The following is a 21,740-nucleotide window of genomic DNA, read 5'->3' as shown; positions in this document are numbered from 1 at the left end:
AATGCTGGAGAGGATGTTGGTGAGGTCTTTTTCGTCAGTGTTTGACAAAGAGGATGATGTGTAGGGCAGTGAGATGAGTGCCAAGTGTATTGATATGTTAAAGCTTTTCAAAGTAAAGGAGGAGTTAGTGTTAGGTTTTTTAAAGAGCGTTGAAGTCCCTAGTGCCTGGTGGAATGTACCACAAGTTATCGAGAGAGGCACAGGAGGAGATTGCTGGGGCTTCAACCAAAACCGTGTCCTCTCTCGTCAAGGGCCGGATCCCAGAGGACTGGTGAGCAGCTAATGTTGTTCCATTATTCAAGAAGTGAATCAGGGATAATCCAAGAAGCTACAGACCGGTCTGCAGAGGATTCCTAGGGGTAGTATTTATGAGCATTTGGAAAACCATGGCCTAATTAGGGAGAGCCAGCATGGCTTTGTGCGGGGCAAGTTGCATCTTACTAACTTGATTGCATTTTTTGATGAGGTGACGAGGATGATTGATGAAGGTAGAGCTGGGGATATGGTCCATATGAATTTCAGCAAGGTGTTTGACAAGGTCCCTCATGGGAGACTCATCCAGAAGATTAAGGTGCATGTAATCCTTGGTTATTTGGATTCAGAACCGCCTTGCTCATAGAAAACAGAAGGTAGTGGACAAAGGGACATATTCTAGCTGGAGGTCTATGGTGAATGGTGTTCCGTGGGGATCTGAACTGAGAACTCTGCTATTTGTTATGTATATAATTGACCTCAGTGAAAATGTAGATGGATGCATTAGTAAGTTTGCAGTAATACAAAGATTGATGGCATTGTGAAGAGCGTAGAAGACTGGCAAAGAATACAATAGGGTAGAGATCAGTTGCAGATAAAGGTGGAGAAATTGCAGATGGCGTTTAACCCGGCCAAATGTGAGGTGTTTGCACCTTGCTTGGTCAAATATAAGGAGAGAGTACACTGTTAAGGCCAAGACCCTTAATTTCAGTCACATCTGGAGTATTGTATACAGTTCTGGTTGCTCCATTACAGGAAGGATGTTGAAGCTTTGGAGAGGGTGTAGAAAAGGTTCACCAGGATGCTGCCCGGATTAGAGAATATGTGCTATAACGAGAAATTGGACAAAGTTGGGTTGTTTTCTCTGGAAAGCCGGAGGCTGAGAGGAGGTCTAATAGAGCTTTATAAGATTACAAGAGGCATAGATAGGCAGACAGCATCTTTTTCCCGGGGGTGAAATGTCTAATACAAGAGGGCATGCATTTAAGGTGAGACGGGATAATTTTAAAAGAGGTGTGAAGGGCGGGTTTTATTTTTCCATGCAGAGGGAGGTGGGTGACTAGAACGTGCTGCTTGGATCAGCGGTAGTAGGAGATACTTTAGAGATTTTTAAGAGATGTTTAGATGGAACATGGATGTAAGGAAAATGGAAGGATATGTAGGGAGAAGAGATTAGTTTAGTTAGCCATTTGATTATTAATTTAATTAGTTGAGCACAACATTGCGGACTGAAAGATCTGGTCCTGTGCTGTACTGATCTTTGTCCTATTATACCAATTTTTACATGCCATTCAGGCATGTCGTGCCATGCAGAGTTATACTGAGCTGGTAAAAGGGAAACAGAATGCAGAATGTAGCATTGCAGTTACAGAGAAAGTGCAGTGAAGGTAAATTAAGTGCAAGGACCGTGATGCGGTAGACTTGAACTTCAGGGAGATCAAGAATTCATCTTTCCCCATTTGAGAGATCATTCAAGAGTCTGATAACTGGAGGACAGAAGCAGATCATGAGACTGATAGGTGGCCAACCCCAAGTATAAAGAGGCAGTAAACTGACATATTCTTTATCTACAAATGTATTTGTTCATCAGATCACAAGGATATGAAAAATAAACCATCTGCACCTATGTGCTAATTGTTCACTATGATTGTGACTTCCCCTGGTTTCCTTGTTTCCTTTTGTATTTCAATATCTTCCAGCCTCTGTATGTTATCCTGCAGCTTTTGCATATAGTTACTTTTCTGCATCATGTTGATTGATTTATACAGTGTCATTTTAAGTCTTTATGTGCAGATAAAAATTATCAAAATTGACTTTTATAGCCATATTGTGTCCATGGACTTATCTGATTCCACGAATCAGACCTTGAAAGGTGTTCTGGTGACCAAATAATATAAACATTTTATAAAATTTATGAACCCTTCAAATGTGAGAAAGGACTTTTTGCTTGCTCTTATTTAGATCTGAGAAGCAGTTTCCAAGATTGAAACTTTGTACTTTTTAGGTTTAGTTTATGTACATAATATCTAAACTGAAATATTGCATGATTGCATACAATGCTGATTATAACATTTAAATTACAATTATTAAGCATCAGTTTCATGGGCAAGATGCTTTGCAGAATGGAAATGCAAATGAAATAAAAACAAATATGCGAATTCCACAGAAAGTATGAATAATGAAATACTATACCTAAATGTAAATGAAGTAGTCATTGCTCATAATAGTTTAAAAATGTTATTAGAGAGCTGCCCAGCAGAGGGAGGCAAGCCCTGATACAGTCCTGGATGCAGGAAACGGCATCGCACCTGGAAATAGAAATGGATATCCTACTGCTGTTAAATGACTGCCTGTGATTCGTATCCTGCTTTGCACAAAATGTCACGTCCAATGAACTTGGATCTTGAATATACACCGAGTAGTGCTTTTCTGTTAGGAATCAAGAGCCACCATCATTTACCTTTCCCTCTTCCTAATCTTTTATTAAAATCCTCGGTCCTTTCTACAAAATGATATCCTGAAAAGCATTGCAAGGTTGGCCACGTTTTAATCGTCACACCATTGCAGATATACCTCGATGCCCAAAACCCTTTGGCTGTGAAAAACACCATTAATTTCCGAAGCATACACTTCTTCAAAGAAAAACTTTTGACATACCGTTCACTACCCTTGAACCTTTAATCTGTATGTAATGCAGCCAGGCACAGCATTTTAAAGTACCTTCTTGCTCTTATTAAGATTCCAATGCCAACTATATCCTACTGCATGCAAGCTCCTTGTCCAACAACCTCAGAATCAGATTTAATATCACTAGTATACAGTACTGTGCAGAGATCTCAGATATATATATATATATATAATGTCGCTAGTTCAAGCCTCAGCTAAGGCTGCGTGTGTGTCCTTGAGCAAGGCATTTAACCACACATTGCTCTGCGACACGGGTGCCAAGCTGTATCAGCCCTTGCCCTTCCCTTGGACAACATCGATGGCGTGGAGAGGGGAGACTTGCAGCATGGGCAACTGCCGGTCTCCCATACAACAGATGCCTATATATAATGTGTGTGTGTGTGTGTGTGTGTGTGTGTGTGTGTGTGTGTGTGTGTGTGTGTGTGTGTGTGTGTGTGTGTGTGTGTGTGTGTGTGTGTGTGTGTGTGTGTGTGTGTGTGTGTGTGTGCGCGCGCGCGCGCCTGCAACTTTTGCACAGAACTTTAGTAATTTTATGCACTGCGCTATACTGCTGCCACCCAAAAAAAATCATGATATACTGTGATGATGAACCTGATTCTAATATGAGCCTCTGTTGTGGACTGAGAGTGGGAAGGGTGTAGGGCAGGGGTGTCAAACTCATTTTAGGTCACGGGCCGGATTGAGCAAAATGCAGCTTCATGCGGGCCGGATCAGTCGGACGCATGTGAACGCAGCTTTCGTTGCCTCCATTTTTTCAGCCTGCTCTCATGTGTCTCAGTCTCTGCTATAACTACAAAGTGTTTCACTTTACAAATTCCGTTTCTTATGAAGAAGACTGCCGAATAAACATTAAAAACCCTGAAAACCTGGTACCTGAATAAACTCAGCATTAGCCATATCATACGCTATAGGCGCTTCGATTACTGGGGCCAGCTTTAATAGTAATTAGATATTATCTCGCGGGCCAAAGATAATTCCACTGCGGGCCTTGAGTTTGACATATATGGTGTAGGGAGAGGGGAGGGAGTAGGAAGCACCAGAGAGACATTCTGTAATGGTCAATAAGCCAATTGTTTGGAATGAAGTGACATGGCCTGGTGACTCAGGGCTGGGTGTGTCTGCACCCGTACCACTCCTGCCCCAGGACTCCTTCTCTGCCACCTGTCCCACACCCATCAGTGGCACTCCACCCTCGCCATTCCCAATATCCTTTGCTCCCACCAGATTTACAAATTCGCTCTTTGCTCCACATTGACAAACACAGTACTGTGCAAAAGTTTTATATATATATACAGTAAGAAATATTTTTTTAAAAGCTTAGTGCAAAAAAAAGAACAAAATATTGTGGTAGTGTTCATGGATTCATGGTCCATTCAGATATCTTGATAGCAAAGGAGAAGAAGCTGTTCCTAATATGATGAATATGTCCCTTCAGTCTCCTGCTCCTCCTCCTTGATGGTAACAATGAGGGCATGTCCTGGTTGATGGCGATCCTTAATGATGGACGCCACCTTTATGAGGATTGCCTTTTGAAGGTGTCTTTGATGTTGGGGCGTCTACCGCCCATGATGGAGCTGGCTGAATGTGCAACTTTCTGCAGCTTTTTCCAATCTTGTGCAGCGGCCCCTCCGTACCAGATGGTGATTCAACCGGTTAGAATGCTCTCCACAGTACATCTGCATAAATTTCCAAATCTTTGGTGTCTCCTCAAGTCTCCTCAAATACTTAATGAAATATAGACACTGTCATGCCTTCTTTGTATTTACTGTATATCAGTGTTGAGTCCAGGATAGATCTTAAGCGATGTTGACACCCACGAACGTGAATCTGCTTACCTTTCCACTGCTGATCTCCTGATGAGTATTGGTGTGTGTAATCTGCACTACTGGGTCTCCCTTTCCAACAGCATTAATTGCAGCAATACAAAATATGCTGGAAACATTCAGCACATCAGGCGGTATCTGTGGAAAAGGAAACAAGAGTTAGCATTTCGGGTTAAAGACTTCTGTTAAAACAGGAAAAGAGAAGATGTTGGTTTTAAATTAGATGAAGTTGGGTGGGGGAGGGACAGATAGTACAACAGCAATATCTGTAAAGGTTGACATCAAGATTGCCATGGGGATGGATTGGTAATGGGAGCATTTAAGCTGTGACAAAGAACCGTGATGTGCTGATTGTGAAATTGTCATATAAAATGAAGAGCTCATTACTACAAAAACTAGTTGAAGTGAATAGTGTTAATTAAAAGTTCAAAGTAAAATATATTATCGGTAAATAAAGGCCACTACATACAGCCCTGAGATTCTTTTTTCTGCAGGTATACTTAGCATCTCTTTAGAACAGGATCAATAAACAACAAATTATGCAAATGCAAAGCTAAGTATAAATAAATAGCAATAAATAACTGACACTAATTTCAGAGGACTTACCTAAAACATATCCAGGAATACAGAAATGAAACATTTTGCTGAGGGCTCTTCCATATATGTACAGGACTTTCTTACTCCTAGTGTTAGAGGCCTTAATTTCAACAGTCTAAGTCCTTAGCCTGACAATTCATCTTTCACCCCTCAATCATCCAGGACCAACTACCACTGAAAACTTTTGTTCTCCACTTTTCTAATAAATCTGTCTTTAGGTTTGTTGCCATTTTTGCTTCTTACTGCTCCTGTACAACAGTAAGCAACAGTTGACAATTGCTTCTAATGTAACAAAATGACTTTAAAGACATATTCTTCCCTTCTCTTGGAACAGTGAAACTGCCTTCATAATCTTGAAAGGAAGAAAAGGACAAAAACACGAGAAAATCTGCAGATGCTGGAAATCCAAAGCAACACACACAAAATGCTGGAGGGACTCATCAGGCCAGGCGGAATCTATGGAAAAGAGTAACCAGTCAACATTTCGGGCCGAGAGCCTTCATCAGGACTGGAAAGAAAAAGGAGAAGTCAGAGTAAAAAGTTATAGGGAGGGGAGGAAGAGGTACAAGGTGATGGGTGAAACTGGGAGAGGGAGGGGGGAGAGGATGAAGAGCTGGTAAGTTGCTTGGTGAAAGAGATAAAGGGCTGGAGAAGGGAGAATCTGATAGAAGAGGACAGAAGACCATGGAAGAACGGGAAGGGGAAGGAGCATGAGAAGGAGGTGATGGGCAGGTAAGGAAATAATGTGAGAGAGGGAAACAGGAATAAGGAATGGTGATGGAGAAGGGGGCAATTACCGGAAGTTCAAGAAATGGATGTTCATGCCATCAGCTTCATACCACTTACTTGCAAGTCTTTTGTGGTCACCTGCTGTATCCAGTGCTCCTAATGTGGCCTCCTGTATGTCAGCGAAACCCAACATTGATTAGGTGACCACTTCACTGAGCACCATTGCTCCATCTGCCAGAAAAAGCAAGATCTCCTGGTGGCCATCCATTTCAATTTTACTTCCCATTCTGACATGTCAGTCCATGGCCTCCTCTAATGCTGCGATGAGGCCACACTCAGATTGGAGGAGCAACACCTTATATTTCGTCTGAATAGCCTCCAAATTGATGGCATGAACATCAATTTCTTGAACTTCCAGCAATTGCTCCCCTCCCCCTTCACCATTCCCCATTCCTGTTTCCCTCTCTCACCTTATCCCCTTACCTGCCTAAAGCCTCCCTCTCATGTCCCTCCCCCTTCCCTTTCTTCCATGGTCTTCAGATTGCCCCTTCTCCAGCCCTTTATCTCGTTCACCAACCAACTTCCCAGCTGTTTACTTCACCCCCTTCCCCTCTCCCAGTTTCACCTGTCACCTACCACCTTGTACTTCTTTCTCCCTCCCCCACCTTCTTACTCTGACTTCTCACCTTCGTTTCCAGTCCTGATGAGGGGTCTCAGCCCGAAACATTGACTGCTGACTCTTTTCCATAGAAGCTGCCTGGCCTCCTGAGTTCCTCCAGTGTTTTGTATGTGTCACTAAGAAAAGGACATACCTGTATATTGTTATAAATGTAATAATCTTTTACCTTAGAATGTTAGCCATGACTCCAAAGCTGTTAGAGGGATTAAGTACTGATTTAAAACCGTCTGCTGCTAATATAAATGGTAAAGTGAAGAATGCAGCATATATAATTCTGAGCCAGGATACACACTCTCCTGATGTGGCTTTCTTGCATGTTTGGTTGTGTTTGAACAATGTGTGAGGTCCAGTTGGTTATTTTCATAAGAACAAAAAGTGTTCTGTGAAAATGAAATGGCTGTTTATCGATTTCCATATTCAGCTGGTCTTCACTGTCAGGCTGGGTGGAGAGCAGAGGCTCTGAGCATGTTCTCCTTATTGGTCAATAACAAAGACAATTGGAATGGAGAAAGACTCTAAACATAAAAACATGGAGATTACATGAAAACAAGACACACAAGATAGGCAGCTGATGGAACGTGGAGCACATAACAAACACCTTGAATGAAAACTGTTTGCTCCCAGGTAAGGCTAATGGTACTTAGAAACATTTCAGCTAATGTAGAACAGTGTGAAGAATTTCCTTTGTAATTATAGTTTCCCCCATGTGCTTAAAACTTTTCATTCTTAATGGCCTGGCATAGAAATTCACTGCCTACTTTGGTCAGTCATCATTACCCGAGGTGTTAACCTTAATGATGTGAATGCCTTAATGAATGTGAATAGAAATATGCAACTGTAATGGTACAGAATCTTAATGATAATTACAGTATTAGTAGGCCAGAGGCCTGGAGTAATGAAATTGTAACTCGAGTTCAATTCCCACCAAGTCTACTGGGGAGCTTAATTACTGTTAGTGAAGTGAATGTGAAACAAGAAACTGCATTAGTAATTGTGACCATGAACCTCCTGGATTGTGCAAAACCAATTTGTTGAAGAAATGTTTCGACTCAGTCCACAGCAATGTGACTGACTCTGTATCGGCTCAGCAGCCCACTCAAATCCTCTGGATGCTGCACGCACTGTGAGAACATCTCCCTTCACCCAGAATATCATCTCACCTCATCACTATCCTTCAAAGGGCAAGCAGTGCTCACATTCTTTTGAATAAATTATGGAAATCTAAAAAACAGAAAAGGTTGCATTTACTCAACTACATTGCTGAAGAGAGAAACACTCCCTTAGTGTTGTCCCTAATGTTTAAGTCAGCCTTGGGAATTAAAGGATTTAGAGAAATGAATTTGCAAAACATATCACTTTGTTTTCAGGCTGTGGTTTCAGTAATACACTTGTTACTTGCAGTTGACATAGAAATTCAATTTGATTGCAACTTTTGTATCTAACTTTATGCTATCTTAAGTTGACTTTACCTGGAGTGAAGAAAAATGAGTCTGATTTTTAGGTCCTTATGCATCCCTTGGGAGACTCAACCTTGCACCTCCTAATGATTTATCCTTGCTAGCCTGGTTTATTTCTGTGTCAGCCATGTGCAAGATGACATCCACACACTACCAAACATAAAGCAAGCCTATGTTTACTACGGCACACCAATGCCTACACTTCCGAAATATTTAATGAGTTGCAAGTTACCCTTAGTGGCATCCAGATGCTGTAAAGGGGCATTGAATAAATGAGAGCTCCTCTTTATTTTTGCATTTTGTTGATGACTCTTATTGATGTCAATTTTCCAGCTGGAAGATGGTCAATCCAAGAGGCAAGAGAAGCTGGTCGATAAGCACAAGGAAGTACGTCTGCAAATTCTGGACGAGAAACCAAAGGTACAGTTAAACAAGATAAAAATATCAATTTCTTTATAAGTGATGAAATGGCTGAAAAAATCCGTGTCCAGTGAACAAGCAAAACTGAGTTTATATTGGAAATACTGTGTCAGGAATTTGTTTTTTAACAATTTATATCTTTGCTTACCATGGAATAGAGTAGGGATTACGTGATTGACTATGATCAGTTATTTGGACTAAATCAATCTTTATTATTTTCTCCTCTTTCTGGTAAACTGTTTATGCAAATATGTACATAAATTGATATGAATAAGAATTTGTATGTTTTGCAACACTGAATGCATTTGCATGGATTTATAAATAGCAATACTGTGAATATATTTGTGTAGAATTAGAAATGTAGGCTCAATTAGCTTGCTAATAACTTTGCTGGAAATAATTGAACAGGCTCTCACAAGTGCATTTCTGATGTCTGTCATATGTAATCTGCCGAACATTTTGCCTTCTTAAAGGGAAAGAGTTGTATCATTTTCATTTACATATTCAATAGCCTTCTGAAAGATAATAACATCAAGGAAGAATACGAAGAGGGCTAGTTTAAAGGAGTTTGATGATAAGGATTAGAGTGCAAATACCTCACATCTCTAATTATTTCTACTATTATGTTTATAGAAAAGTAGCTCTCTGAGCAGGGATGACAGTATGATTGAAAATCATTGGACTCTTTTACACCCCACGAGTCTCAGTATAAAAGAAACAGAGAAGTTGTAAAAACAGCTGCCAGTTCATGACTACCCTTATAACATTAGAGTCCCAAACCACTTTTAGTTTGATCAGAGATGAACGATGCAGTTTATGGCATAGGGACAGCTATGCTGTCTTTGAAGACTCTATAGAGTGAACTCTGCAGAACAATTCGCTCAGTCATGTTCCTCCCTTCAATCCCTGGGGTACTTCAAGGCTATTTCCCTCAACTGTCCAATTTCCTTCTGGAATCATGGATTATCTCTGCAACTACTGCCCTCCTAGTAGGATGGTTCCAAGTTATTACCATTGACGGTATAAATGTAGTCCTTCCTCGCTGTATCTTTAAACCTCTACACCTTTACTTAGCATTACCTGCAATGTATTCATAGAGGCATTGTAACACCTATGTAAATTCATCATGCATACACTAGTCCTGTAAAGGAATCATGTCTTCTATATATCCAGAGTTCTACACATTATTTCTTTTCTTTGGTATTTAACCAACCTTCTTTGAGAGTTACTATTAATGTTTCCACTGCTTTTTAAGAAGCTTCTATTTATCTAAGTAAAAGCTCCTATTTATCCCCAAACCTTGTGTGTCTAAGTAAAAGCTCCTATTTATCCCCAAACCTTGTGTGTCAATTTTTTAAAAACTTCCTCGTTAAACCTTACAAAGACAGAGACGCCACCACTTTCAAAGAGCATTATGTTACCATGGTAATGCCACAGGTACATCATGCAAAGCAGTTAAGAAAGCTATTTCCACGTTTCCACTGTGAACCAAGATGATAGATTCATCACATATCATTTTTATGTTGAAATATTTAATCTTTAGAACTTGCTAGATCCGTTCACAAGGACCATAATCATAGTGATGCCAATTTATCCGTGATTTATAACTTAACTTTATTGAATATTTCAAGCTGGACTTGCTCAACCCAGCTTGTGCATCGAGGTAACCCCCATGCAATCCTCACTGCCAAAGGTCAGACAGGGAACTAACTGCTTTAGGCCAACAATGATGTGGAGTGGTCTACAAGCCACAACCAGACCTAAGGCTCTACCTTTGGATGGTCCTGGCAGCTTGCTGACTACTTGTGCTGTCAAGGTCCTTAACAAATGTTTTCAAACAATTAAAACTGATTCAAATACAAGTGGTAAAAATAAGTCAGATACGTTGTGCCCTGCTGCTTAACTGGGACTGAGGATCTGGGACTAATCCTGCAGCGACAGAGCATGAGGTTAGATGTCACAGCATCTGACAGCCAGTGGGTACCTGCCTTCAGTAGAGTTCCAGACAAAGTGACCTGCACATTGATGTTAGTCGGTGGTTCTCCAGGTAGACACCAGCACTACATCAGCACAATATAATCCACTGTTGAGGACAGGTTTCAACACCACAGTAGCAGCTAAGCCCTCATTGCTGAGTGATTGTAAATGACCACGGTCGGCCATTTATCGTGAGCTAGGTTAGCCGAGTTTGGTAGAGTAGAACACGACCAAACTGAGCTATGGGGATGAAAATTTGTGCCGTTAATCTCCGGAATTGTCTACCCCTGAAGAGAAGATCGATCATGAGAGTTTTTCCAGTGGAGGTAGATGAGGAAGTTGAGAGCTGTGGGGAAATGTCAGAGAGGAGGAATTGAGGTCGTGTTGAAGAGGGACAGGCTTGAAGGGCCAGGTGGCCTAATCCTGCCCCAATTGTGTTCTTGCATTCAAGCTTATTAAGCAACACACACTGGGCATGGAGATTAGGGGAGACGAGGTTTAAGTGATTGGCAGAGTTTTCATTCTCATTTTCAAGCCAAAATGAACATTGGATATTTGGATGAGCTACAGGAGTGCCCCCTTAAGTGAAACAGAATTGGATTAGTAAGAAGTAATTGTCTCCTTGAAGAGAGGATTTAGGAGGAAGGAAATTGGTGATGAAAAAATGGTAGGAGAGAAGATAATCGTGTATCTGACATGAGTAACTCATTAAACCTGGATTATATTCTGCTTTAAAAGATACTTCAGATATATTTTGGTCTTCCTTGCTGATGACTATTTAGAATGATGTAAATAGAGATCCTGATTTAATTTTGCGAGTGTTCCTTGTAAAGAAAAATAGTTCATTTTTTGAGTGAGAGTTATCCAGGTAAGAAACAATCATTTCCATCTAGATATAAAGATTAACTGACAGATTAACTCAAATCACATGAGCCCTTGCCTTAATCAGTAGGCATGTCATGTGAAGATGCCTTGTAAATTTTACAACGTTATTTGAAAGTTTCACATAATATCAGTGGCTGCAAAAATACACAGCCTTTAATGCTTGATTGTACCACTTTTAATAAATCGCTACTTTTATTGGTCAGATTTCCCCTTAACCAATTTCCTATTCAAGTTCAAATGCCCTTCTTTGTTTTGCTGCAGAGAAAAATTCATGCAGCAATTGAATTCAATAAAACTCCATCAGCTAAAGATTAATGCAGTAATGATGATAATATTAATCTTTTTCTCCAAGGCCTCTCAGTGTCCTGCTCCAATGCAATGGAAGTGAGTTAATTTCATAAATCAGTGGTCATTTGTTCTTTCAAGCTGTGCAAATGAAATTATAGAACAAAATGACATAGAAAAAAAATTCCCAGTGTTCTACAAGTTGTGAGGAAACATGAAAAGTTAACAACTCACCACTTTGCTGCCTCCTATAGCTCTAATATCAAAATCCAAAGTTCAAAAAATAGAGCTGCAATTGTGTGCTCTAAGCTGTGTACTCATCTGTACTACACTTAATGTCAAATGCAATCACACTTTGCAATGACTGGGTTGTGAAATGATTTTTCTGAGCAACAAAATGCCATGGACTTTTCACACAACATTAATTGTAACTATTGTTTTTTTTATTCACTTGAGCTGTGCCTGTAGCTTCCTACGTACACTCACTGAGTCTGACACATTTGTGGGTAGGATAGGGGAAAAGACTTTCAATACCGATTACTAATGCAGCTGTAAAATATCAAAGTCACAGAGGGAGGGATGTGGAAAATGACACGATCCTTTTGATCCTCTCCGAAGCTGAGTGGGTCCTACAATGAAATGTTATTGTTGTCCAGGAGATAAAAGCAACCCAGTGTTGTTCCAGGAAATCAAGATTAAAGTTCATTTTTAATTGTGTTTAACCCATTCACTTTCAAATCACTCTGTAAAGCAAAACAGTATCCTCTAATTTTGTCACCAGACTAAAACTTTGTCACCAGACTACACATGCACTGTATTAATATTCTATATATGACAGTATGATCCCAAATCAGAAAATGTTCAACAATGTTAGGAAGCAGTATTGACTTGCAATGTTTGTCTCTTTAAAACAATTCAACATAAGGACGTTGATGTAACACTTTTCATCTTTTATTAGATTGCTGTGGTGGTGCGGCTGTTAGTGCTGCTGCCTCACGGCTCCAGGGAGTCAGGTTCAGTTCTGATCTCTGCTGCTTAGTGGAGTTTGCACATTCTCCCCGGGGCTTTCTGTTGGGTGCTTCAGTTTGCCCACCCGTCCGAAAGATGAGCTAGTGAGCTAATTGTTATTGTAAAATACCTCAAATTGCAGGTGTATGGTAAGGGGATTCACTGGGCATGTGAGGGAATAAACTCAAAAGTACAACTGCAGATGCTGTGGATCAAAGAATATGTACACAACGCTGGAAGAACTCAGCAGGTCAGGCAGCATCCGTGAGAAAAGAGTAGCCAACGTTTCGGGCCGAGACCCTTCATCAGGGAATAAACTGTTGGGCTAGAGGGACAGGTGGAGGAGTAGCAAGGAGTACAAAATCAATGAGATTGTTTAGTTTGAGAGCAGGCATGGAGCTAATGGGCCTAATGGCCTCCTGTTTCATAGTAAATTGTGTGTTTACTTGGCAACCTATAACACAGTGGGAATTGTATTTCAACAACAAATTTTGGGCACAATTCACAATGGTCCCTATATTCTGCAGTTTACAATATTTACAGTATATCTTCATTCTATCCAACCTTACTTAATAAACCACGTAACACATTCTCTTTTATGTGAATCTCTGTCCGTTGTCTCCAAAGCGGTTAGTGAAAATTCTCCCCTTAAACTTTCCTGGGCACTAAGCTGGAAGACTGTGGAACTTAGGGGTAAATGTACTTTGGACCCATGATCTAGATCCTATTTGATCATCTGCAATAGTCCACTGAAAAGATTATCTAATGGGAAAACGTTTCCCATTTTAAAAAAATTAAAGTGAAGAGGTTTTACTGCCAGTTCCTACTGAAGTTGTCAATTTTTTGCCAGTCACAGGGCTAGCCTCTGCATTGAACAATAACGAAATGTGTGAATGATTGTGAAGTTTTCGAGTAAAAACACAGGAATGGTCTGCATTCCATGACAAGAAGCAAGACGTAATAAAACCTGAATCAATCCTAATTTCTTTTTACAAGCTAGTACTTCCATAGAAACATGGAAAACTGAGAGTGAATGTAGGCCATTCAGCTCTTCAAGTTTGTTCTATCATTCAATACCATCATGGCTGATTCTCTAATGTAATAATTTCATTCCTGCTTTCTCTCTACACTGATAGATCTTTTGTCTGTCCTTTCCATCTCCTTCCTAAATGTATAGAGTGACGTTGATGCCACAGGATTCTGGGGTAGACAATTCTACAGCTTCACCTCTCTGTGGGAGAAGAAATTTCCCCTCATTCTCAGTCTTAAATGACTCACCCCATAACCTGGTTACAGAAGCCACTGGTTCTACGTCCCCTAGTTACAGGAAACATTCCCTTTGCAGCTAGTCTATGAATCAAAGTCCAAATGTTCTCTGTTTTCAATGTCATTACATTCTTCTCAGTTTTATTGAATACAGTATAAGCTTAGCTGTCAAAACCTCTCCTGTCTGTCAGCCAGCATCTCAGGAAACAGTCTGCTCAGGCTTTGTTGGGGCACCCTCAGTTGGAAGTTTCTCCTGCAAACCTGCACACAGTACTCGCATTCAGTCTCATAAAATCCAATTCCATTCCAATTAATTTACTGTTTGTTTCTGACATACAAGATTTATGACATACTGTTAAATGTGAGTTGGTAACCCTTATACCATTCAGTATATCTAATAGTTAAGAGGATACAGGTCATAACTATTAAGTGATGTTTTGGAACTTACTGCTTAGCAGCACTAAAGGAGTACTTTCATACTAATTACAGCAGTTCAATAAAGCATTACCAGCAACTCTTTAATAAAGTAGGCAATAAATGCTGATCGTCAGTGCAAACAAATAAACAAACAGCTACTTATTAAACTGTTCTAAGTATTTGCACACTGACTTAGCAGATTCCAAGTGCTTCATCTATTCCTGGAAGCAAGTCAAAGGTGCACCTATGCTGATCTGCTCCAGCACTTTAACCACACTACTCGATGGTGCTCCTTCTTGCCTAAACCACTCTCCTCTGGCTATGTCATCACTTCAAGCAAGATCTGCAAAGCCTGGTTCCTGCATGTGGCCTTTGTATCCACAATTGAGCAGCTGCCTTACAAGCTACGCTACAAGAGCTGCTGGTATAGAAATTTTCATTCCTTGACTACTCCCAGCACATCGCACGCTGTGAATCGAAGGACTGACAAACAGTACCGAATCTATCGATCTCACTTTCTCGGTTATTGTTAAGCTTTCAGTTTCATTGCTTTGCGATTATTGTCACCCTCAATGTTAAACTAAATTGTGATCAAATTCTGAAGATATACAAGCTACATCTCCTTGTTCAGCTAAATAAATTTGATCTTGCTAATTTAATTTCTTTTCTTCAGTCATGCTAATGGAATACCAACATACTGAGATGAGATCTTGGAGATGGAGGTTGTGCCTTAATCTTTTGGGCGATACAGGCTATGGCTTGGGAGCAGAGTTGCCAGAGGTGACCTTTTGCAGCTGCACTCTTCCAAGCAAGTGAAAAATATTTCTTTCATGCTCTTGGTACACTTTGTAAACTGCCTTGGGAATTGGGAGATGAGCTGTGCAGCAGGACATCCAGCATTTAACCTGCTCTCAGCTTTTATGAGGTTGCTACCATTAAGCTTCTGAGCAATGACACTGATTGTTGCCCATGCCACGCAACATCAAAGGGAAACATCTGCTTTCTGAATCTTGAAATGAAGGTTAGTTCTCTGAGGAAGCAGCTGAAGATAACTGGACCATCTCCTTCAATCCTCTTCTCTGTACTTCTGGTGCATTAATTCTTGAGGGAAAATGCAGAAAACAATTCCATACACAGACTTTCATGAGTGCACTAGCATGTGTGATTTTCACAATTTCATCACAGATCTTGTGTTACCGTTTTCTTACCAGGCATTGAATGGATCACACAGCAGCATCACGGCAAGGGAGGTTCACTTGAGGCTGCACGTTCACTTCTGTGCTGGCAGTTCCCTGACCTTGTTTTTTTTCCATTTGAATGTTACAGAAGAAGACTGCACAAAGTCACTAGTTGAATGCATGGGAAGGACTGGCAATGAAACATACGTGAAGGTATAGGGGGAGAGGGAAGAAGTTCCCATGTTTATAGACAATAGGTGCAGGAGTAGGCCATTCAGCTCTTCGAGCCAACACCGCCATTCAATGTGATCATGGCTGATCATCCACAGTCAGTACCCCGTTCCTGCCTTCTCCCCATATCCCTTGACTCTGCTGTCTTTAAGAGCTCTATCTAACTCTTTCTTGAAAGCATCCAGAGAATTGGCCTCCACTGTCTTCTGAGGCAGAGCATTCCACAGATCCACAACTCTCTGGGTGAAAAAGGTTTTCCTCAACTCCGTTCTAAATGGCCTACCCCTTATTCTTAAACTGTAGCCTCTGGTTCGGGACTCCCCCAACATCGGAAACATGTTTCCTGCCTCTAGCGTGTCCAATCCCTTAATAATCTTGTATGTTTCAATCAGATCCCCTCTCATCTTTCTAAATTCCAGTGAATACAAGCCCAGTCACTCCAATCTTTCAACATATGACAGTCCCGGAATCAACCATCCCCGGAATCAACCTCGTGAACCTACGCTGCACTCCCTCAATAGCAAGAATGTCCTTCCTCAAATTTAGAGACCAAAAACTGAACACAATACTCCAGGTGTGGTCTCACCAGGGCCCTGTACAACTGCATAAGGACCTCTTTGCTCCTATACTCAACTCCCCTTGTTATGAAGGCCAACATGCCATTAGCTTTCTTCACTGCCTACTGTACTGCATGCTTACTTTCAGTGACTGATGAACAAGGACACCTAGAACTCCTGTACTTCCCCTTTTCCTAACTTGACACCATTCAGATAGTAATCTGCCTTCCTGTTCTTGCCACCAAAGTGGATAACCTCACATTTATCCACATTAAACTGTATCTGCCCCCTCACCCAACCTGTCCAAGTCACCCTACATTCTCCTAACATCCTCCTCATATTTCACACTGCTACCCAGCTTTGTGTCATCTGCAACTTTAATTCTAATATCCTCCTAGTAATTGTTTATGCATTCCTTCACATACTGCACCTCAGGTCAACACACCTCACTATATTTGTCATGTGCAGATATGCTTCCAGCCATGTTCTTCTGGCTTTCCAAATACCCACCGTTGAACAATTACATAGAACATAGAAATTTACAGCATATTTCAGGCCCTTCGGCCCACCATGTTGTGCCAACCATGTAACCTACTCTAGAAACTGCCTAGAATTTCCCTACCATGTTGCCCTCTATTTTTCTAAGCTCCATGTACCTATCTAAGAGTCTCTTAACAGACCCTATTGTATCCGCCTCAACCACCAACGTTGGCAGTGCATTCGATGTATCATGTACTCTCTGTGTGAAAAACTTCTAACGTCCCCCTTGTACTTACTTCCAAGCACCTTAAAACTATGCCCCCTCATGTTAGCCATTTCAGCCCTGGGAAAAAGCCTCTGGCCATCCACACAATCAATGCCTCTCATCATCTTATATACCTCTATCAGGTCACCTCTCATCCTCTGTCGCTCTAAGGAAAAAGGCCAAGTTCACTCAACCTATTCTCATAAGGCACACTCTCCAATCTAGGCAACATCCTTGTAAATCTTCTCTGCACTCTCTCTATAGTATCCACATCCTTCATTTAGTGAGGTGACCAGAACTGAACACAGTACTCGGTGGAGTCTGACCAAGGTCTTATATAGCTGTAACTTTACCTCACGACTTTTGAACAAAATCCCACAGTTCATGAAGGCCAACACACCATACAACTTCTTAACAACACTGTCAACCTGCGCAGCAGCTTTGACTGTCCCATGGACATGGACCCCAAGATCTCTCCGATCCTCCACACTGCCAAGAATCTTGCACTTATCTGGGTTGAAGTCCATCCGCCACTTCTCAGCCCAGCTCTGCATCCTAACAATGTCCCCATGTAACTTCTGACAACCCTCCAGACTATCCACAATGCCCGCAACTTTTGTGTCATCAGCAAACTTACTAACCCACCCTTCTACTTCCTCGTCCAGGTCATTTATAAAAATCACAAAGTGGAGGGGGGTCCCAGAACAGATTTCTGCAGAACACCACTGGTCACCATCCTCCATGCAGACTACAGACCATCTACAACTACACTTTGCCTTATGTGGGCAAGCCAATTCTAGATCCACAAAGAAATGTCACCTTGGATCCTATGCCTCCTTACTTTCTGAATGAGCCTCACATGGGGAACCTTATCAAATGCCTTACTGAAATCTATATACACCTCATCCACTGCTCTACCTTCATCAATGTATTTTGTTACATCCTCAAAGAATTCAATCAGGCTCGTAAGGCAATCATGACCTGCCCTTGACGAAGCCATGCTGACTATCCCTAATCAGATAATGTTTCTCCAAATGCTCATAAATCCTGCCTTGCAGGATCTTCCCTGACAACTTGCGCACTACCGAAGTAAGGCTCACTCATTGTACAACCTCAACCTTCCATTCAGCAGCAGCATCAGTGTGCAGATATATTGAGTTCAGATCTGTGGACCATTTCCAAGAAGACAGGCTTGAGAAAGCAATGAGTACAAATGAGTAGGGAGTCAAGGGGTGACACAAGCAATGGCCCAGACATTCCAATGTCTTATTTAGCTACTGAGCTCAGAATATTCAAACATCTTTGATCATGCCAAAAAATGTTCATGGTAACACAACATCAACATTTCATGGAATCTTTGACCCTGCTTTTTAATCTGAATCATTTGACTGTATTTATCATTAAGATTTACAATATCTGTTTATCTAGTTCTGCATCTTAACTTGGCCAAACCACAGAGTAAACATACGACCCTTATCAGGAGAGCTCCTTCAAACAGGATTTGCATCCCAGATGAGATCTGAATTGTTTGACTGGTGTTTGGTTGACCAAGTTCCAAGCGATGTTCAAAAATTGAACTGAAATTATATTGTCACCTCTTGTTCATTTGTTAATACTCTTTTTTGGAAAGTTGTGATTTCAAGCTTTGGCTTTGAGCACTGAAGTCTAGATGGTGAACTGCTATTATTGTTGAAGGAGGAGTGTAACATTGTGGCTGATATATTTCAGATGAAACGTTAAATCAAAGTCCTATTTGCACACTTAGGTGAATATGAAAAAAACGGCAGTATTTCAAAGATAAGCATACAGCATCCTAGATACTGTTCTGATATGAGATTAATTGATCACGATCAATCATAGGAACTTGCAACCACGAGTGGCAACCATGTTTCTTACAGTGAGGCAGTGATCATATACAACTATAGAGAGGAAAGGATTTTTTGGCCCCAAGTTTTCTGCATCCCAGTGTGTAGACCTTTCATACCACCTATTCACCATGTCTTTTTGTTAGAGAGATGTTAAACCACCGAACATCGTAGGTTAATTCTAGAGACATGAAGGGTGAAGGGTTATGCTCTTCTATCAACATGGGTAATGAAACTAATCAAAAAACACTACTCTGGCAGAGATAATTTCATCTCATTCTGGTAATCAAGGAACAGGTTGAAGAAGCAGTACTTGGTATGTTTCTCTAGGTACATCAAGACGCAAGACCATGGCCAGGTGTGCACATATGCAAAAGTGGCACTTTAAAATCCACTTCTCTGGTCCTCTTCTCTAGCGTGTTTTCACCACTTCCTTCCTGCAGCAGGTCTTTAGCTGGACAGTAATGAAATCTCCTTCAAACTGTTGCTACGTACACATTGACAAATGGTTTACATGAAGGAACAAACAGAAAGGCTGTTACAGGGGTGGGTTTTTTGGATTTTTTTGTTTCATATTTTGTCAGGCAAGTCAGTTGGTGAGAAACTGCATTGATTGCAATACTTTTGAGGAACAGGCTGAAGGAAAATACACTCTGCAGGAGCAACCATCTTATGGAGTTGCTGTTTAAACATCTCAAATGCGTTGTAAGGAGGAGCACACATTAATCAAAGACTACAGCTGGTTTGATCTGCATACACAAGATAATGGGCAGGATTTGCATGCTTCTGACTCAAGGTCATTTTCCAAGGTCACCCTGGTTTAACCATATTTGTAACATCAAAGTTCAAAGTAAATTATTATTAAAAGATGCAAATGTCACTATATAATACATTGAGATTCACCTCCTTGCAGGCATTCACAGTGAAACAAAGGAATACAATAAAATCAATGAAAAATTACACACAGATGAAGTCTGACAAGCATCCAATGTGTAAAAGACAAACTGTGCAAATAAAAATAAATAAATATGAAAATAATACTGAGAACATGAGTTGTAGGGTCCTTGAAAATAAGTCCATAGGCTACCCATTACCCTACTTCCCCTGCAGTTTAACACACTTCTTTCGTTTCCTTCCCTGTTCCATTGAAGGGTCTTCAATCTAAAATGTTTCTGTAAAGCTCTATTTCTCATCCCACAGATGCAGTGCATCCCACAGTGAGTCCTTTTCTGTTTTTAGACTTTTAACATTAGGAAGTTATTTTTTGCGTAATGTAGAACACCAGCAACAATTGTCTCTTAACTGTTTTACAACCACATTATGATAACTCTTTTTCAATCCCAAATATAGTGGCATTCTAATAGAATCATATGTTAATGAAATGTCACATTTTTAGAGGTAATAGTACAGGGGTGTAAAATGGACCTGTGTGATTAATCTAACTAAAGTTACTGGGAAATTAAGAGGCAAGCCCAAGTTTTTTTTTGTATCAAGTCACGTATTTGCAAAATTTCTGAAGTTAGCTATGCCTACTTTTAAAAATCATAACCATTAGTGATTTCAGTTTGTTAAAAGCATTGTAAAGTTATTAAAAGCACCTGCATGTGTTGCCTTTTTCTTTAAGGGAACTCGCATGACTTTCCTTCAATGAGAGTGGCTGCCCTCTTCAACAGATTAATATTTTTTTAAAAATCTTGCCCACTATAATCCATTGATCTACAGTGAAGGAACTATGCAGATATCTTATGAGGATGATCATACACCAATATTTACTGAACTTAAATTTGACCTCTGTTCAGTGGATTGAATCCAAGACTGTCTTTGATCCTATAATTCCAGCAATTAGGGGAATGAGCTCAACATGGATTACAATCTATAAGATGCAAAACCTTCTGTTAACAACAGTACAGGTTGCTTTTATCATATTTTAACACGGATCTCTCCACAGGACTTCTAAAAAATCCACTAGAAAAACTTAAAGATATAGAAGTGTTGCAGACACTTATTGGTAAATTGATAAATGCATCACTACAAACCCAACCATCCAAATAAGGCCCAGTAAATACAAATAAATTTCACATTTCGTGTAAACACTGGAAGGTTTGTACAATCTTTTCTGTCAAAGCAGTGAAGCACTTTCTTGCTTGGTTTTAAGAGAGATTACTAAAGTAAGATTCAGGGAAAAAAATAACCTTCAGCAGTAACTTAGTCATTTACCCAAATCCTTTCTGCAATTAACAGTCGCTATATGGAAATGAACTGGTTGTTATGCAAAGCAAAATAATTGCCTTCGAATATATGCAGAGGTGTAGAATAAAAAATTAGTGAATACAATCTCCTGAGCCTCTAAAGGATTTTATCAGAGAAATATTTCAGCTTTAGAACACTAAATGCTTAGATAAGTCAGGTTTTGACATTTGGAAAAGAAACCTTGTTCTATTTACATTTAGTAGGAAACACAAATTAATAAACATTAGTAGACTATTATTTCCTTGCAATATTATTCAGCCATAGCATTTTAATGTCATTACAATGATATATTTAATTTTCTGTGTGGGACTCAGACTCTGGTGGAGTCTGACAGGAGTCAATGTTGGTCCCCCTACCTTTCACCAATTTTATCACAGTTTTGAACAAAAGCATAATGAGAGCTATTCACAAACAGCAAAGGAAAAAAAAAC

The 21,740-nt window shown here is 40.3% G+C and overlaps 1 protein-coding gene across 2 annotated transcripts in view; it reads left to right on the top strand.

The window, feature by feature from the left end:
* The window catches only part of plcb1 (phospholipase C beta 1), a 950,430-nt gene that overhangs the window by 887,306 nt on the left and 41,384 nt on the right, over window positions 1-21,740 (top strand). For both annotated transcript variants that reach the window (XM_073051321.1, XM_073051322.1), the window contains exon 32: window positions 8,559-8,645. In XM_073051321.1, the coding sequence (XP_072907422.1) occupies window positions 8,559-8,645 (87 nt within the window). The remainder of the gene's footprint in view (window positions 1-8,558; window positions 8,646-21,740) is intronic.

This window comes from Hemitrygon akajei, chromosome 7 (genome assembly GCF_048418815.1).
Source record: "Hemitrygon akajei chromosome 7, sHemAka1.3, whole genome shotgun sequence".
Lineage (NCBI taxonomy): Eukaryota > Metazoa > Chordata > Chondrichthyes > Myliobatiformes > Dasyatidae > Hemitrygon > Hemitrygon akajei.
The sequence above is the reverse complement of the archived record's forward strand: the minus strand, read 5'-3'. Positions and strand labels throughout refer to the sequence as shown.